Consider the following 17,338-nt stretch of genomic DNA (forward strand, 5'->3'; position numbering starts at 1 on the left):
TTACTGCTTCGTATTTGTGTGTGTGTGTGTGCAGAATGCATGTTCTGCACAAATCTAAACACATTAAGCAGATCTTTCCCGATCCAGCCTGCCTTCCTGCTTGATGCCCATTGTGTATGAGAGATAGAAGATCCGTGCACCAATTTCAGGGGGGGAAATGGAATAATCTCTTTCACAAATGCATTGCTGAACAAAAGGGTTGCAGGGAAGGACAAAGGAAGCAGCATTCAGGAGTGGCACAAGTTAAGTGCTGCAATTAAAACTCTCAGGTGGAAAATAACTGCAGAAAGGCAGTTGTGGGACAAAGAAAAGTTGTATCTTGATGGACTACAAGCATCCAGCAGCTAATGAAGGTATGAAATTTAGAGTTCTTTCCTAGGGCCTTAAAGCTGTTCAGGAAAAAAACCCATAAAACAAAACCTCAGTAGCGTTCTGACTGGATAAGAGGCTGAGCTCTGAGCATTAACACTGATTTTTAAGAAGTACATCACTATGGGAGCACTACTGACTGCTGTAGATTTTAAGAAAGGCAAAACGACTTGAGCCACTGATATAATTGTTTACCATGCAACTTAGCATCCTATAAACAATATCATTCATCCTGACTAGGAAACAGCCAAAGATGCTGGTGTTTTGAGGGAGAATAATATTCCTAAATTCAAAAGATCCATCTCCTCCATTGTTTGTAATGACTCCAGGATTCAGATTTTTCCACAAACATTTTAGAGTTGTCACTAATGAGAAGTACTGATGTGGACTTGATTTTTTTTTTTAAGTTTTGACATTTTAATAACAAAAAAGGCATCGTGGAAATACATCCTCATGTCTTCATCAGTAGGTCCCCAAAACTCACTACAACACTTCACAAAGGGTAGTACCATTTTACTGAGAGAAGCAAGAATAATTTCAGCATTTAGTGGTGATGATAAAAGACAACACATTTGAAGGAGAGTTGAATTAATGTGCTGGAACTCCTTGAATTTATTTTGATTGAAATGGCAAGTACTGTAAAGCTTTTTTGAGGAGGGGTGAAAAGATAATTGCACAATTTCACTGAGAAAGTGCTATTCCTTTATTCCACTTAGATCAGATCCAAGGCAGACAGCTTCTGTCAAGAATAGATGAAATATCGAATGTTATCATTTGTTCCAAAATTCCAGTATAATTTGTTCCATTCAGCTAATCACTTGGATCAACAGTTCTGAATCATCATATAGTGATTTTGTAACCTAAAAAATTCTGCGACTAGATACCACCCAAAAGCAAATATTGAAAATATTTGTACTTGGGTCCACAAGCATTTATAATTTATTTGTATAATTAAACTAGTTTATTTGTACAGTGATGTATAGATGACAAAGTTCACAAGGATTTGAGGTAGTTTTGATTCATTTTTATTTCATCCATATAGCTGCCTATCTCACATATGTGACGCTAGGTGACTTGCTACAAAAATAATCAATAAAAACAACATAGTAATCAGAAAAAATTAGGAAGTCCGAGTAATCTTGATGGAATGTTTACAGGCTTCCTAAAAAGTCCAGAAGTGCTTTTACCTTGAATAGCCAGGTGTTTTAAAGGGCAAGGGAAGTCACAAAATTATGTTGCCATGCCACTACCTTTATCACCTATGGGTGGGCATTTTTTTTCTTAAAGATTGCAGAAGGACATCTGAATGTGCAGCAGAAATGGACCTGTGAATATCTGGATGCAAGCCAATGCAGTGTTTGCAACATTATTAAATCTGTTACCCATAAGTAACCGAAACCACGTGTATTTTGGACCCACTGAAGTTTCCAAGTCATCTTCAAAAGAACACTATGCAGAGGATGTTACAGCAGTGTATATGTGAATAGGAGCCACTGTTGTCCTGACATCCTGATCCAAGGTGGCCCATAATTAGCACAATTTTTGTGATATCCACCTGTTGCTCTAGCAAAACCCATGAATCCAAGAGAACTCCCAAATCACACACTTGCTCCATAAGGATGCAACATTCTCAAGAGCTAAGATCAGAGATGAAATAGAGCCAAATCCATCGCCAACTAACAGTAATTCCATTTTGCAGGGTTTTAATGTGAATGTATTTGAACTAGAAGGCCCTTACAAGCCTTCTGTGGTATCCCCAATTCAGTTTGGAGTGGCAAAATAAAGAATAAATCTAGATATGAAATGTATTGGAAATAAAAGCCCTATCTACCATATTAGCAAGATGAGCAAACAAGGATGTGAAAGGGAAACTCTGATGAAACTGCAGCTTTCTATTGGGAAGGAGAGAATAGAAATTTCAATCCAAAGATTGAAATTACAGGACCATTACGCTTTAAAATATTCAAAGAAAATTAAAAGTTACTGTTCCATCCAAACCATCAGATTTTAATGCTCGCTTAATCCACTTCTAGCCTGTTAATCAGTGTGGTAAGAATGGTTCCATCACTTGCCCAAGCTATATATATACATACATTCTGAAACATTTTTTTTTTGAAAGCCTGAAAATAGCACTCTCCTCTCATCTCTATTTAAGAGTCTCAAACCGTGTCGCTTGCTCTTAAAATATCATTCTGCATTTAATCAACTTGGAATGAACTTTATGCGTATTAAGATCTGAACAGCAAGAAAAGTGAAACTGTTGCTCAACTTCAACTTTCCGCTCCCAGAATGGAAGCCTGGAAAGAGACAACTCACTGCCCCAACTCACCACAGAACAACCCGTTGAAATGAATTTAACTTTTGTATTTGTTGAATTATCCTGGGGTGGGTTGTCCCACTTCCAAGTTGTCCCTTTCCAGGCTGGGGAACTGAAGTCCATACATCTTAACATTGCTGAGGTTGAAAAATATTGTATTAAAGAATTGGCAATTTCTTGATTGATAACAATACAAACTTTGTGGAACTCAGAGTGTCATGACAGATGCCCCAGTGCTCTTCCATTCATTCTTATTCATGACCTGTTTAACTTGAAGCATAATTTTTCAGAAAAAAAGGCCTTGAGCTTCTTCCATGAAACAAAAGGAAGAGACCTAACCTTTCTAATAGAGAGGTCTTGCAGACTATTCACAGGGGAAATCAAAGAACTGGTCAAGTTACTATATAGAAGAGCACAATGGTTAAGAGAGTAAGAAGCAGTCAATTGTGAAGGCAAACCAGGGATAGAAACTAGACCTCTTTCATTTATACAAAACCAGAATATTATGCAGGAAGTCTGAAAACACATGCTAAGTAATGCTTAATTATAAACATAATCCTATAAGAGCTTTGATACTCAAAGAGTAAAGGTAGACAACATAAACTCCAAATAAAAGCCCATTTATTAATTCTAACCCAAATATTGCAAATATACAGAAAAATACCAGTACAAATTTATAATATAGCCAGGCATATTTACAAAACTCTATACATGGCTCCTTTGTGTTATCTTTTGCATGTTGCCTCAGACTGTACATCTTAGGAAATTTCTGTATAGAGGAGTGCTATTAACAATGGCTTTTGGCTACACAGCATTCCGTAGCCATCCCACAGATGGTATGGAACGAGAACGGTCTGCCTTGCAGGCACATTAGGAAGACAATTATGCTTCAAAGCGCATGCAATGGCAACACTGCCATGGTTGCTATGTTGCTTGGGCAACATTTACAAAACAGTGAGAAATATGTCACATTATCTACATATTCAACACTATGGGAGGAAGACTACCACTGCCCAGCACAGATGTGTAGCAGTCGTAAGCCCCTGATTTACTGGGCAGATTTCAGTTTATTGGAATGTTCTCACGTCAATGTACTCTATCTTGAGAAGAAAAGGCTAACAGAAATGAGGCAAAGGAAGAGGTCCCAGGCCTGAGAGAGATAAATACCAATAACAAGATTTCTAAACCTCTGAGACAGCTTCATATACAGGGAAAATTGAGATATACTAGAAAGAGGAAGTAGTCACTTATTACATATACATTGTGCTTGGGAAGATCTATGACAGATTTTCTCCTACATTTCCAATACCAGATTTCAGTCATCACATCCAATTTAGTGGAGCAATTTAATTCTACACAGGGGAGATTCTGCACAAGTATGTTTAAATAGTTTTAGAGTGTAATAAAGGACTAATTATCTTTTATTTCAAGAACTGGTAATCATGAGCTTTAAGCAACATCATTGCACTGTACAAGTTACATACCTGATATATCAGGTGTGCTTGTGTACTATCCAATATTGTAAGCAAAAAATAACTTGTGGGATTTTTATGAGGAACAGGTCTTCCAGGAACATTTCTTCCTGCCATTTTGCTTGTCTTATGAGTATTCCTGTTGGTGCATTCATTTTTTTCATCAGGGATCAACAATCTGGAAAGATTACTACAGTACTCTGGGCTCAATTATATTATGCAATGGTACAAAGGAAGAAAAAGGATCAGAAACCACAGTAAGGCCACAGTAAGAATTGAGAGGGATGGGGGACAAATTCAAGACAACCGCTTGCCTTCGGGCTTCTCACTCTCATTTTATTGCTATCAAAGGAGAGTTGGAAAGCATTATAACTTTAGTAGCCTGCTCTATCTTGAAGTACCAGCTAGCTTTTGAACAGCTAACAAATCCTAACTTGATTTGATGCAAGTCACCAGTAACAAGCTAACTGCATCTCCAACAGATCAAGCTTACCCTTAGGGACTACATCAAGATGAAGTGAAATTAGAATAGTTATTCTAAGTCCAAATGAAAATGAAGATGAATGATGAGATAAATATTAAACAATCACCAAAGAATGCAGAAAGTGGTAATTTTCAAATAGGAATGTGTATGTTAGATCGGGATGAGATTGTGTAACATATAAAATTTGTGATATTTGTTGCCCAATTTAGTGCAATATAAGCTCAATTTCCTCCATTTTTAGTCAGCCCAGAGTCTTTGCATACTCCCCCACCCAACAACTATGATTTCCAATGCTATGATAGCAGCATCTCAAGTATCATAATCTTTCGAAGTATATCTCAAGTGCCAGATCGGTAGGATGGCAGTAGAGAAGAAGAGGAATCTCATGCATGAACCTTGAATGGGTATTTTTTGCTGGTTGGATCCTTTTCCAGGTAAGACTGAAAGAAGGGAATAGATGGGATGAACATCATCATGCAAAACACCCTGAGATCCGGATTTAGAACTGACCTTAAAAGAACAGGTTCTTTTCCATTTTTTAAAAAAGTTCTACCTTCCAAGCCCAACTCTCAAATGAGGAAAAGTCAGTCACAATTCTTTATTTTTAAAGAAACTGAATTTATATATCTGAAACAAGAGTATCTTCTTATGGGTGTGATCCTTTAACGAAAGGAAGAATAAAAACCATCAAAAACCAAGGTTAATGTTTATGAACATTCCTTTGGAGTGCAAATAAAAGGATTCCATTTGTTTTATCAATGAGGTGAGCAACATTGCTCAGTGTTTTGCAGCTTAGTTATCACTCTGGATGCAACAGTTGAATCTGGAAACAGTTTTCTAACATTTTGAAGCAAGCACATGGTATCTATAATGGAATCCCTAAAATAGTCTTGAAATATTTTTTAAATGAAGAATCCTCCTCCAGTGTTTCCCCCAAATTTAGGGGGAGGGGGACACCTCAAATGTCAACTTCAATAACCATGTATTACTGTCTGTACACTGCAGCTCTTCTCTCCACCATGAGTGGAAAAACCTCACCATTGTTACAGTTGAATTTACCCAAATATGTTTCAGCAACTGACTGAAACATTCACTCAGTAGCTGAATGTATTGGAAAATATTGCTCTCCTTCCATCCCAACCTGCACCCCAAATATATTTTGAGGATCAAAGAACCTCCCAGAGCACAGATGAAAACTGCAGGAGGGAAGCATTAGAATCGCCCTATTGGGAAAGCAAAAGTCTCCCCACATAAAATTCAAAGCTGTCTTTTGGGGTCTGGAGTGCTTTCAACTGCTCAACTGGTTTTCTGGTAGATCAGTTTCTAAGTAGACTTCAAGACAGTTTGAATTAAATATTGTGAAGATTCAATTTCTATTGCTTTAGGAAAATCAAGCATATGATTTCACAAGGGTTTTACAACAGTTTAACTGCATTGATACAGAGGGGCTCCACAATAAATCCACAATAGTAAAATGGTGATGAAGTGGCAAGCACCAATCTATTGCTCTCAAGAAAACAGTGAAAAGGAAAATACGGAAACCTTCATAGTGCTGTAGCATGTAACAAAGGTTTCCTTCAAGAAACTGATCTAATCTATCTAATTTAGTACCTAAACAATTTAAATAGTTCTTACTTCTAACAGATCTGTACCGCTTATTTTTAGATTATTATTTTTTTAAACCATCTCTTTCCCATCCAGAATGGTGGAGTTTGTTTTTGAATTTATGGCAGTACACATGCTAATTTCACAGTTCAGTTCCTTGGAATCATAGGATATTGGGCTGCAGACTTAGTTCAAGTCTTGGAGTCATCCTTACATTACACAGTACACATCTACCCATTCGATTACATTTTAGATGAAACAAAAATAAAATGCATTTTGGCACACAGCCCATTGTGATGCTGGTTAATACCCACAATCTCTGACCAGCATCTCATTGCTCTGTTTGCTAGGAGTGTTGTCGTGCTTAAGATCTTCAATGCAATTTTATCACAGTGTTGGAGCGCAGTATGTGTTTTCCATTTGGGGATTTGGGAGTTTCTTCCAGCAGCATAGTACATTGTACCTAGTAATGCTAATATTTAGTGAAATCCTTATTTCACAGTCCTATTAGTTCTCCCTTTAGAGCTGGAAAAATCTGATTAAAATAAAACTATATTTAAATTAAACAGCTTTCCTTCTTCATTCCACAGAGTTAGAGAACCTTGACCTCACCCTTTAAAAAAAATCTAATGCAGTTCTTGCAGCTCTGTTGGTTTTAGACATTTGATAGAAGCAAAAGGAATATAGACTCTCTCAGAAAAGGGAAAGGCATCGATATCGGAAGTAAAATGGACTGTTGGCAATCATGCCCTTCTACAGCAGCAGCCAAACCCATGAAGTGTGCAGTCCTAGTGAGAACATCGCTACTCCAACAAATCCTGGGCAGAAAGAGAAAGAAAAAAAATTATTATAAATTAATTAACATTTTGAATTAAGAGTTCTTCTCAAACTGGCTGGGGTAAATATAAAGCCAGCTAGTCTCTTAGAATCCCCATTACCTGAGAAAACAGATTATCTTTTTAAAGTGACATGTGCTAAAACAATATAAAAAGACAATTCACAGTTGTCAGGTTCTCATCTAGCCAATACTACCTAGGAAGATGCATGTCACTTGCCTCATCAGAATCGTCATGGTAACCAGATTTAGTGGCCCCAGGTATGTCAAGTCCTTCAAAGCCATTCGCTTCTGCATGTTGCTGCAGGACAGAATACCGATGAACCAGAAATCTAGGAATGTGAAAAACACCAATGAATGAACTATTGTACATTTGGTGATATCAGTTCAGACTCCTTTAAGAAGTTAAAGTAGAGATCTTTTGAAGGTCTTAGTACATCGGCTGCTATTACTGGTCTCATTTTTTTCAGTAAACTATTTTAAGCTATAAAAAGTGGAAGGAACCTTCAAAATTATAGAAACTGGAACAGTGGTCAGAGAAGTTACCAAGACTGGAAATAATCAGTGATTCTCATTGTATCAGTGGTTCTCTAAATCTGTGATACCAAGTTCTCCCTAAATGATAAGCAATCCTCTGTCTCCATCCAATATACAACTAGACAACAAATCAAATGTTTCAGTGATTGGTGAATGATTCTGACAGATGGCCAAATCTGATCTGAGCTTTATTCTTGCTCTGGGTGAACCTCTTATGGGATTGCCCAGGCAAACATAAGTGAATGTTGTCACTGCTCTGATTTTGCCTATGCAAGCCTTTCAACTTTAAAAAGAAAAAAAGAAATTTCTCTTTCCCCTTCCCCCTCCAGCTGATCATGATGCTCAATGCCGCGCCCATTTCATGTTGATCTAAATCTAAAAGCAGATTTTTCTAGATTATTCACAGCGGCACAGCCTGATATCTGGAACAATCAGGCGGCTCAAAGGGCCCGGGGCTACCTTTTCCCCACTGCTTTCGTTCAATCACTAATCCCAATTCTGGAAACAAACAAAATCAATGACTTCTTTGGAGACAAAAGAAAAAAGAAAGTGTTTAGCAGCATCACTAATGCTCAGTTTATAGGAACACGTGTCTTGTTTCTCCTCATACAAGGATAACATTGCTACCAATGTATTTCAGTTCCAGTTCTCTTGCTTCCACATCTGTGTAACAAAGATGGCATAATATCTCTGTTCCATTCCCCCGCCACCCCTACAGCTCTATTATTGTCATTCTCCACTCTGAGGCTCACCTTCCCCCACAGACGTATTTCTTAATGATGACTACTCCAGCGACAGCAGTGAGGAGCATCAAGGCAATTACAGCCAGGATGACTGGAGTAGAGTTAGAAGAGGTATTCTGCAGAAAGAAAGCAGAAAGCTGTCTGAAGCTTTAAGTAACACATGATTAGACACAAGAACATTGTAGTTACAAAGTGCTTCTATAATGATCTTTCTAGCATCTCTCAATTGCTCCTTACCAAAAGGGACTGCACTCCTGTCTTGAATGCAGCAGATTTGGAAAAGCAAAAAGAAATTGGAAAAAGGTGAAGCGCTTTGCAATTAGATTTCCCTCACTCAAAATGCTAATCAGCAGCTAGACTGCAAAGCAGCTGGTCTTGGCAGCTGATCTCCAAAGCTCATTTATCACAATGACTGCACAAAACTGAGGTTAATAGTATCAGAATATTTTATGAAAAATATTACGTAGGCATTAATTATTAACTGGCAGTGTCCCCCTCCCTCTTTTTAGACTATGTTAGAATGTTTTCCCTTATCCATCACAATTATTTCAGCAGGGTTTTTTTCCCTTTTCTTTTTTTGTGTAACATACCAATGGACTTGACCTCAAGTAGTCACTTGTACACTTTTGTTTCAGATCGGTCTCTTTACGTTTGGGATTCTTCCCACCTACACATTTGTCCCCTGGGATTTTCCGATATCTGAAAAGGAAACCCAGTTTCAATAAGTAATTTTCTGCAACAGGCGGTTTTCTTTTAATGAGTGACGGCATCCCAAGCCAACAAAGATTACTTATCTGTGTCAGTGCCAGTTCAGAACAGGAAAGTTGAATGGTATTTATTTGTCTGATTAACCTTGAATTATTTCAAGCTCTACAAAACTTCCCTACAGTCAGCATTATTTTAGGACTGGCCCTTCAAAATGATATTTAAACAATTAACATGATGGCCTCTAATCAATGAATGTTCTTATCAAGCTCTCTGCTCTCAAAATATTTCGGCAATAGAACTTTTGGGTCAATATAACATATACCTCAGAAGAGTTTCACCCAGAAAAAGCATCTTCCCTAACCTCATATTCTCCAAATGTGCTAGGATTAAAAATATTTATTATCGCCCTGCCTCAGGAAGCCTCCCCAGTGAAGTCAGCCTGTCTCCAACTGGCAGTCATTTTTTCCACTGCTGGACCTGTTTTGTGTCCTCTGTGGCTGAGGTTTCTCTGGAAGGCCTTTCTTCAGGAGTCTCTTAGTCGGTCATCCAATCTATCACAGGACTTTCTGTGGCCTGCGTTACTACCCTGTAGAGCCCCAGGGTACCTTACTAAACCTGCCTCCTGGACCATCTCCAGCCCCAAGCCTGTTGGCAAGATTTTTCAAAGCCTGGTGTTGCTGAATTAGCTTGGTTAGCACATACTTAACTCCCACTAAGTCTTTCTGTTTTTGAGCTGTCTTAGCTGTATCTTCTCCATCTGTTGGAACAACAGCACACCTAGCTGTCTGTTGCTTCCTTCTGACTTCCATCTGCTTAACTTCCATCTCATGTACTTAAAAACCAATGTTCCTTTTACTTTCTCGGTTCAGTGAACTTCAAACAGCAACTGAAACTCCTTTATCTCTCACTCACATTTCTACCTTGTATTATTCACACAGAGTGTTAGGTTGTACATTCTCTGTTTGAGCTATACAAACTTTGCAGGATCCAATCTGGACCAGAGGTTTAATATTTTGGAAGTAAAGCTTGTATACAAATGAAGGCAAATATGTAAGTGTCCCAGTATAATGTTGCAGGATCCAATCTGGGTTGGTCACTGGGACCAGAGGTTTAGTCTTCCAAGCTTCTGGACCAGTGCTGGAGCCAGGGGTGGGATTCAAAAATCCCAGCAACCATTTCACTGCCCAGTTGCTGGGTGGGCGTAGCCTACTGGAACTTCCGGGAGGGCCGTTTTTTGCCTTCCCAAGAGTCCAGAGGCTTCCCTCGGGCCTCTGGGAGGGTGAAAACAGTCTCCCACGGGCTCTGGAGGCCCCCCAAAAGCCGGAAACAGGCCTGTTTCTGGACTTTTGGTACCTCCGGAAGGCCCGCTTTCCCCCCCTCCCAGACCCTCCACACGGACCCTGCACTTACCTGCATCAAAAATGGGCCACATGGAGACTCCTGGGAGGGGAGGGGTGAGCAGGGTCAGCCAGTCAGTTGAAATACTGGTTTCAGCGAACCAGATGCAAATTTAACATCCGGTTCACCCGAACTGGTCCGAACCGGTAGAATCTCACCCCTGGCTGGAGCCCATTCTCAGGGAACCTCTGTCTCACCAGAGTGAGACACATTATGGTGAGAGAAAAGTTCCCTCGGGACAGGCTCCTGAATGAGTCCGAAAGCTCAGAAGGCTAAACCTGTACTCCCCACGACTGACCCAGATTGGATCCTACAACATTATCCTGGGACACCTATATATTTGCCTTCATTGGAGTACAAACTTTATCTCCACATACAGGCTGGATCATTTAAAAGCAGGAAGAGTCTGCAAGGCATACCTTTCCAGACTTGGCCAAACCATTTCCTACCATAGGCATTCCCTGATCCCATGGGGGTTTTCTTATTGGCTCAAATTATAATTTGTAGAGGGAGATGCTGTTTAACAGAGCACTATGGGCCCCCAAAAGACCCGACAGTTTAAACGTATTTATTTTAGAAAAGGATCCACAACACTAAGGCCATCTTTCAATTTCTCTTGCTGGCTAAGGGCATCCATTTGCATGCTACTGCTAATGCATTAGAATCCTACAAGAAAATTACCCGCTGGTCTTTAACAGCTCTTGCTTCCCATACAAGCAGAACTCCAAGTCATGACCCTTCAGCTCTGGCTGCTCCACACATTCAGACTGGTTTTCTGGGCGGAAATAGCCAAAATCACTGGAGGACAAATAAATAAACAAATACATAGGGAAGAAAAGCCATTGACTTCATCTGAAACATATAGTCATGTTTACACAAATATTTACTGATATTTAGCTTATGTGGAAAGAAGACCGTAAAGATTTTGACTGTTATCATGATACTTGTGGTTATATAAATATCTGCCGAGGGGAAAGGTGATTATTAAGGTGTTTTATCATGAATGTAATGCATACATACACACGCACATATACACACACGTGCATGCATACCCTTTCAAAATAAGTAATGAAAGGTTTTTCTGTGGCAGGCATTGCAAGCATAGCAAGCAGAGGATGATACAGAAATGACAGGTGTTCCTGATTTCTGTTAGTCTCTCAGCTATAGTCTTCTACTTGATGGTGACCTTCCCAACTCAGTATGAAGATGGTACTCCTGAATGCCAGATTAGAAAACAAGAAAATTATGGTAACATTCAGGATCTGGCTGTGCACTATTGACCTTACCTAACACGTATTACAGAGATCAGGTTGGTGGAAAAGATGAGGTGAAATTGTCCCTGTTCTCTTTGCCATACTGGTCTGGGGACAAAAAGTCATAGTTGCTTCAGTTTATAATGACTTCATTCCCAACAAAGTGCCCTGCTTAATAACCAGGGAGTTTTGAATGTTTCTCTTTGAGCAAAAGTGACCAGAACAAAAAAAAAAATTCACCAGAACTACAGCAAGTCCTTGGTTAACATTGGAAATTGGGACCAGAATTTTTAGCGCTAAGCAATGTGGCTGTAAAGCGCAATGTCATGTGACCACAGTGCTTAGCAACAGCAATCCAGCACTCTCCAATGCTGTCATTAAATGAGAATTATTCATTGTGAGTCACAGATGCTTTGCAAACAGGCTAGTAAGCAGATAAGGATGGTATGAGTGCTGCAGGACCGGTGAAACTTTGGGCTCAATTACAGTTGTAAGTCAAGGACTGCCTGTATTTTGTTATGTAGCAGGACATACTCTGATGTTCTAGACATTATTGGGTTCCATTTTTTCATGGACAGATCATTAGGTGATAGTAAGTTTTAGTTCAGTGTACATTATTTGTTACCTTTCATATTTTGGATTACAACTCTCAAAGTGCCTTACTGTCTTACTTAATGCTGTCTTAGGGCATTAGGTTGTCTAATTCTATTTTAGACAATATGAGCCTATAAAATTTATAGGAATGAAAGGTTTACTACGAAATGTACAGAGATGGCTCTGAATGTTTCCTGATTGCCTTGGGTGAAGCATGTTTCCCTTTTAACAGCTCATGATTCTACTGAAATTCCAGTCAACTGCTTGAAAAAAGAAGTAAGACAGATAGTTCATGCAATGCAATGATAAAAATACTGTCAAGCAAGTTTGCTAATTTTCCAGGAAGTTCAGAGTGGTAGAATAAAGCTGGAACAAATTCTATTTAAATTTAGGTTAAAGCACATATTCAGGCCACATACTGTTGCTGTTTTGGGGGGTATGATACTCAACAGTAGCACTGTATAGTATCTTAGTTCTTGAATGATCTTCAAGATTCTCTTCACGTAACAGGTAAACAGTAACCTGTTAGAGAGGAAGCCTTTTCTTGGACCTCCCACAACAAACTTACCTAAGATCACTGGTTTCTACTTTCATTAGTAATGTAAATTAGAAATCTGGTCCTACCCTGTTTACTGGTCCACTAATCTTTAAGAAACAAAAATGGGACACTGTATGAAACAAGCAGCCAATTAGTTAGCGCTTAACAGCCTGCTGATTTCTCACTACCATTGGTGATCTTTGCAAACATCCAGCTGATGAGCTGGCTAGTGAAGATTCCCATATTTCCAGAGGACACTTTTTTGCATTGAGAATAAGCACCTAATTTGTAGCACATTAAATATTTAAGGCACACATGTATATAATTGAATGTATTACATTCATTCACATATTGCATGAATGAAAAATACATGAAAAATAGGTCTTGTGCCAAAATTAAAGACATGATATACATTAGACTTTTAGAACAATTGTATTACTGTTTGTTGACAGTACTGCGGGCGTGAAGGTGCCCTTACTGTAGGTGTCCTACTGCGGGCGGAAAATGCCCTTTTTAAAGAAATATTCGCAAGTGCAACCCTAACTGAGAACACGCAGAAGCACAAAAGAGTGTCATCTCAAACAAACCTATTAATAAAACCTGGTAATCATAAAGAGCTTCTAGCCCAGCTCTTTCCTACTGCTTGCTGTAGTAATCTCTACTAATCTTTGTGACATACTAAGTCACATTGCTTTCTCTTGTTCACTAGTGGTCACTCATTGTAATAGATTTTGTAGTTTGGATACTAGCATGTTATGCCATGTCACACACAGAAGGTAGCAGTGTTCACACTTCATTATTTATTTTATAATTTATTTGAATTAGTGTTTATTAATGTGCTTATTGTGGCTCTAAAGTACTTTGGTTTTTTTAATCCAGACATTGGATCTTATAAAGCATGCATAGCTTTGCAATTAGATCAGAACTAGGCCACTATGATTTGTCCAATGCTTAAAACAAAGCATATTTTACTGCTATGTGTGAATCAGGACATTGTCTAATGCAGAGGTCTCCAAATTTGGCAACTTTAAAATTCGCGTACTTCAAGTCTTGAAGTCCACAAGATTTAAAGTTGCCAAGTTTGGGGACCCCTGGTCTAATGTCTGACGTTTAATAGGTCATCAATAACACAGATCAACTTCCCTGATGATAATGGGGCTGGATTTGCTGTCACAGCCTGAGAAAATGGAAGAGACTTGAAGATGGCAGTAAGAAAACTGAGTTTTGTCAGTGCAGCAGAACAGAGGAAGTAGAAAAATGGGGCCTGGCCTTAGAAGAGGGAGGAAACAGTGTCTCTGGTACAGTTCAACCACAAGATGCAAATCCTGAGCAGATACTGTGCCATTATTACCGTAAGCTCTAATGGAAAAATAAAGACAGGAAAAGTAATAGCTCTGACCATTTCATAACATTTAAAAAAGACCAAGAAAGGCAAAAACCATTCTAAGCATCTAATGAAGTTTCCAAAAGCAACTCATGAAAGCTTAGGCCTTGTAGTAAAATTTGTTAACTGGAAAAGGTGTTACCAGATTCTTGATTTTTAGCGTACCAAAGAAAGTCATCTAATGTGCAAATGCAGACAGATGGCTGCTTGGTCACAATGTAGTCACGGCCATTTTTACAGACAGAAGATTTGCGAAGGCGTCGATACTCCTCCTTGTAGCCCAGTATGCACCCATCTGAGGGGTTACTGGGATTGTTGGAATGAGCCAACCACTTTGTATAGTCCTTTTCTTCACCTGAAGAAAAAAAATAATGGCCAGATTTCTAAGATTACCAAAAGAAAGTAAATCGAGTAGTAAGTGGTTTCCCTGACAATTTTCAATTCTTCACACAGTGTTATAATCAGGTATTACTAAGGCAATTGTGTAGTTTTTCCAGTTTAGAGTTTGCAAAGTTACATCTCACAGGCCCTGCATTTGCAACACATACCAATCAACAAGAAGGAATGAAGGGAGAAATCCCTGCTCCCCTGTACAATCAATTTAAGGGAACAAAGATGGAGGAAATGTTTTGTAGAATTACATAAACAGTCTAGAAATAGCTGGAGTATTTATCTGTGCCCTTACTTTGGCCCCCAAAAGTTGCTCAAATTCTTCCATTATTCCTGAAAAAACAGAGATTTCCAGAAATTAAATATACATTTTAAAATTATTTTGCCTAGCTCTGAAAATATTAGTGACTGGAGATCGCTAATATAGTCTCACATGGATGCTGCTGGGTGGGGTGCGGGAGGGAGAGGTGCAGGTCACATGCAAATTGGGCCAGGGGACTATTGTGGTGTGAAAGCTGAGGGATGGAGACCCAGTGCAAGTGCAGGGAAGCCGAGGAAAGGAGAGCGTGGTAGGAGTGTATGGAGGCTGAGCGGAGGAAGGCATGGTGTGGGTGGGAGCTCAGGGAGGCTGAGGGAAGCAGAGTTTGGCACAGGAAGGTGGGGAGAGAGCAACATGTGGTTTTCTTTGCCAGCTTCCTCATTGACTTTGCATGTGGGAAGCCCGCAGGGAAGATTCCAGGTGGTGATCATGGGACTGTGAGACGTTACAACTGTCATTAAGAAGTTGCTGGAAATGGGCCTCTCCTCTCACATCTGCTGTTGGATAAGGGACTTTTTTACTAACAGACCCCAAACAGGATTGGCAGCTATTTTTCCTCCACTCTTGTTCCCAGCACTGGCTCTCCACAGGGCTGTGTGCTGAGCCCCCTTTCGCATTCACTCTACACCTATGACTGCACTCCCTCTTGTCCCACTAACTCTATAATAAAATTTGCAGATGACACCACGCTGGTGGGACTCATATCAGGAGACGAGACGAGAGGGCCTATAGGTCAGAGGTTCTCAGACTGGTCTTGTGGTGCAAGAGTCATAACCTCACCATGAACATCAAAAAGACCAAAGAATTAATTATAGACTTCAGAAGATGCAAAGCAAGAGCCTCTCCCATTACATATCAATGGAGACTGAGTGGAAAGAGTTCATAGCTTTAAATTTCTAGGAACTCATATTTCCGACAACCTTACTTGGGTTGGTCCACACTATGGCCACTGCAAAGAAGGCCCAACAGCGCCTGCACTTTCTGAGGTTGCTGAAAAAGAGTGGTCTGGGTGAGAAGTTGCTGGTTACTTTTTACCATTCTACCACTGAGAGCATTTGGCATACTGTGTAACGATGTGGTATGCTGGTTGCTCTGCAGTGGAGAAGAAGATGCTCCAGAGAGTTATAAACACAGCACAAAAAATCATCAGTTGCTCTCTTTCTTCTCTGGAAGAGATTGCAAAGACCAGACTCCTCTCTAGAACACTAAAAATCTCCACAGACCGTTCTCATCCTGGACATCCATATTTTGAACTGTTACAATCAGGGAGGCATTATAGGTGTCTTAAAATGAGGACTAATAGATTGAGAAACAGTTTCTTTTCCAAGGCAGTAATTGTCTTGAATTAAACAGTGCATTTGTGATTTAGTTGTCGTCTTCTTCTTCTTCTTATTATTATTATTATTATTAATAATAATAATAATAATAATAATAATAATAATAATAATATTAAAATACTCTGTAGTGTGATTGTGATACGGTGTTTGGGGCACTGTGCTGGAGTAGCTTTCAAATTTCATTGTATTTGTGGAATGCAATGACAATAAAAGTATTCTATTCTATTCCAAAATCAAGTGCTCAAATCATGATTACATAATTGTGGGGGTACTGGAAGGCCGGAACTTTGAGGACCAGTTGCAAGTACCACTCATGTCACAACTTTGAATACTCACTGAACAATCAGTTGGTAAGTAAGGACTACCCTGTATTCTAATCTTGAAAGGTACTGAATCTTCTCTGAATAACATCACAGCTAATACGAGATGTTCTGCTTCAGTTACTTTTCTGATTTGTAAGCCCATAATAGTGTGTAGCTGCTGGTATTTCTGTAAATAGTAAGATCACTCACAGTCTCTGCTGAGGAGATCTTGGAAATCAATGGTATATGAGATCCACTGGCGAGATAAGAAACTCTCTTGAAATCCCCAGATGCTAACATTCATTGATTTTGCTCCAGGTTCTGATGCCAAACCAGTGAAAAAGATGGGTTCCTCACTGAAAATATAGCTGTGCCAGCACTGTCCTTCATCTGTTGAGAACCTAAAATAAACGAGAATTAAAAATTTGGTTTCAAAGCATGGCCCCAGTCTATTTAAACTAATTAGACAGGTAATTTAACAACTGTTCTTAACAAGATGATTCATCTTATTAGGCCCCCAATTGTGGAATCATTCAGGAAAAAGAAATCCAAGCATATATATAACACAATCTCCTCCCCGCCTCTTTTTTTTTTTTTTTTTTTTGGGGGGGGGGAGAAGGATATGGTAAAAAAATAGATTTCCTCTCAGGAAACAAAGCTCCTTTTTTCCTCAAGAACTCATGTCTTCACAAGAGATTACAAGTAGTCCTGTCTTAATCATCAGTCACTGAGAAACTGAGAAACTCGGCCACT

At 39.2% G+C, this 17,338-nt stretch overlaps 1 protein-coding gene across 2 annotated transcripts in view; it reads right to left on the reverse strand.

Moving 5' to 3' along the window:
- Window positions 1-3,290: 3,290 nt before the first annotated feature.
- Window positions 3,291-17,338, reverse strand: part of SORT1 (sortilin 1) — a 47,311-nt gene continuing 33,263 nt past the window's right edge. The window contains exons 14-20 of one of the 2 annotated variants that reach the window (XM_026718147.2): window positions 16,796-16,986; window positions 14,403-14,592; window positions 11,150-11,266; window positions 8,953-9,061; window positions 8,372-8,478; window positions 7,303-7,414; window positions 3,291-7,065 (exon numbers count right to left, since the gene is read on the reverse strand). In XM_026718147.2, coding sequence (XP_026573932.1) covers window positions 7,051-7,065; window positions 7,303-7,414; window positions 8,372-8,478; window positions 8,953-9,061; window positions 11,150-11,266; window positions 14,403-14,592; window positions 16,796-16,986 — 841 coding nt within the window. In that variant the 3' untranslated portion in view covers window positions 3,291-7,050. Of the gene's footprint in view, window positions 7,066-7,302; window positions 7,415-8,371; window positions 8,479-8,569; window positions 8,621-8,952; window positions 9,062-11,149; window positions 11,267-14,402; window positions 14,593-16,795; window positions 16,987-17,338 lie in introns of those variants that run through there. The other variant, XM_087929694.1, reaches the window with a different exon arrangement.

Source organism: Pseudonaja textilis, chromosome 3 (assembly GCF_049901715.1).
Source record: "Pseudonaja textilis isolate UNSWEBS1 chromosome 3, rPseTex1.2, whole genome shotgun sequence".
In the NCBI taxonomy this organism is placed as follows: Eukaryota; Metazoa; Chordata; class Lepidosauria; order Squamata; family Elapidae; genus Pseudonaja; species Pseudonaja textilis.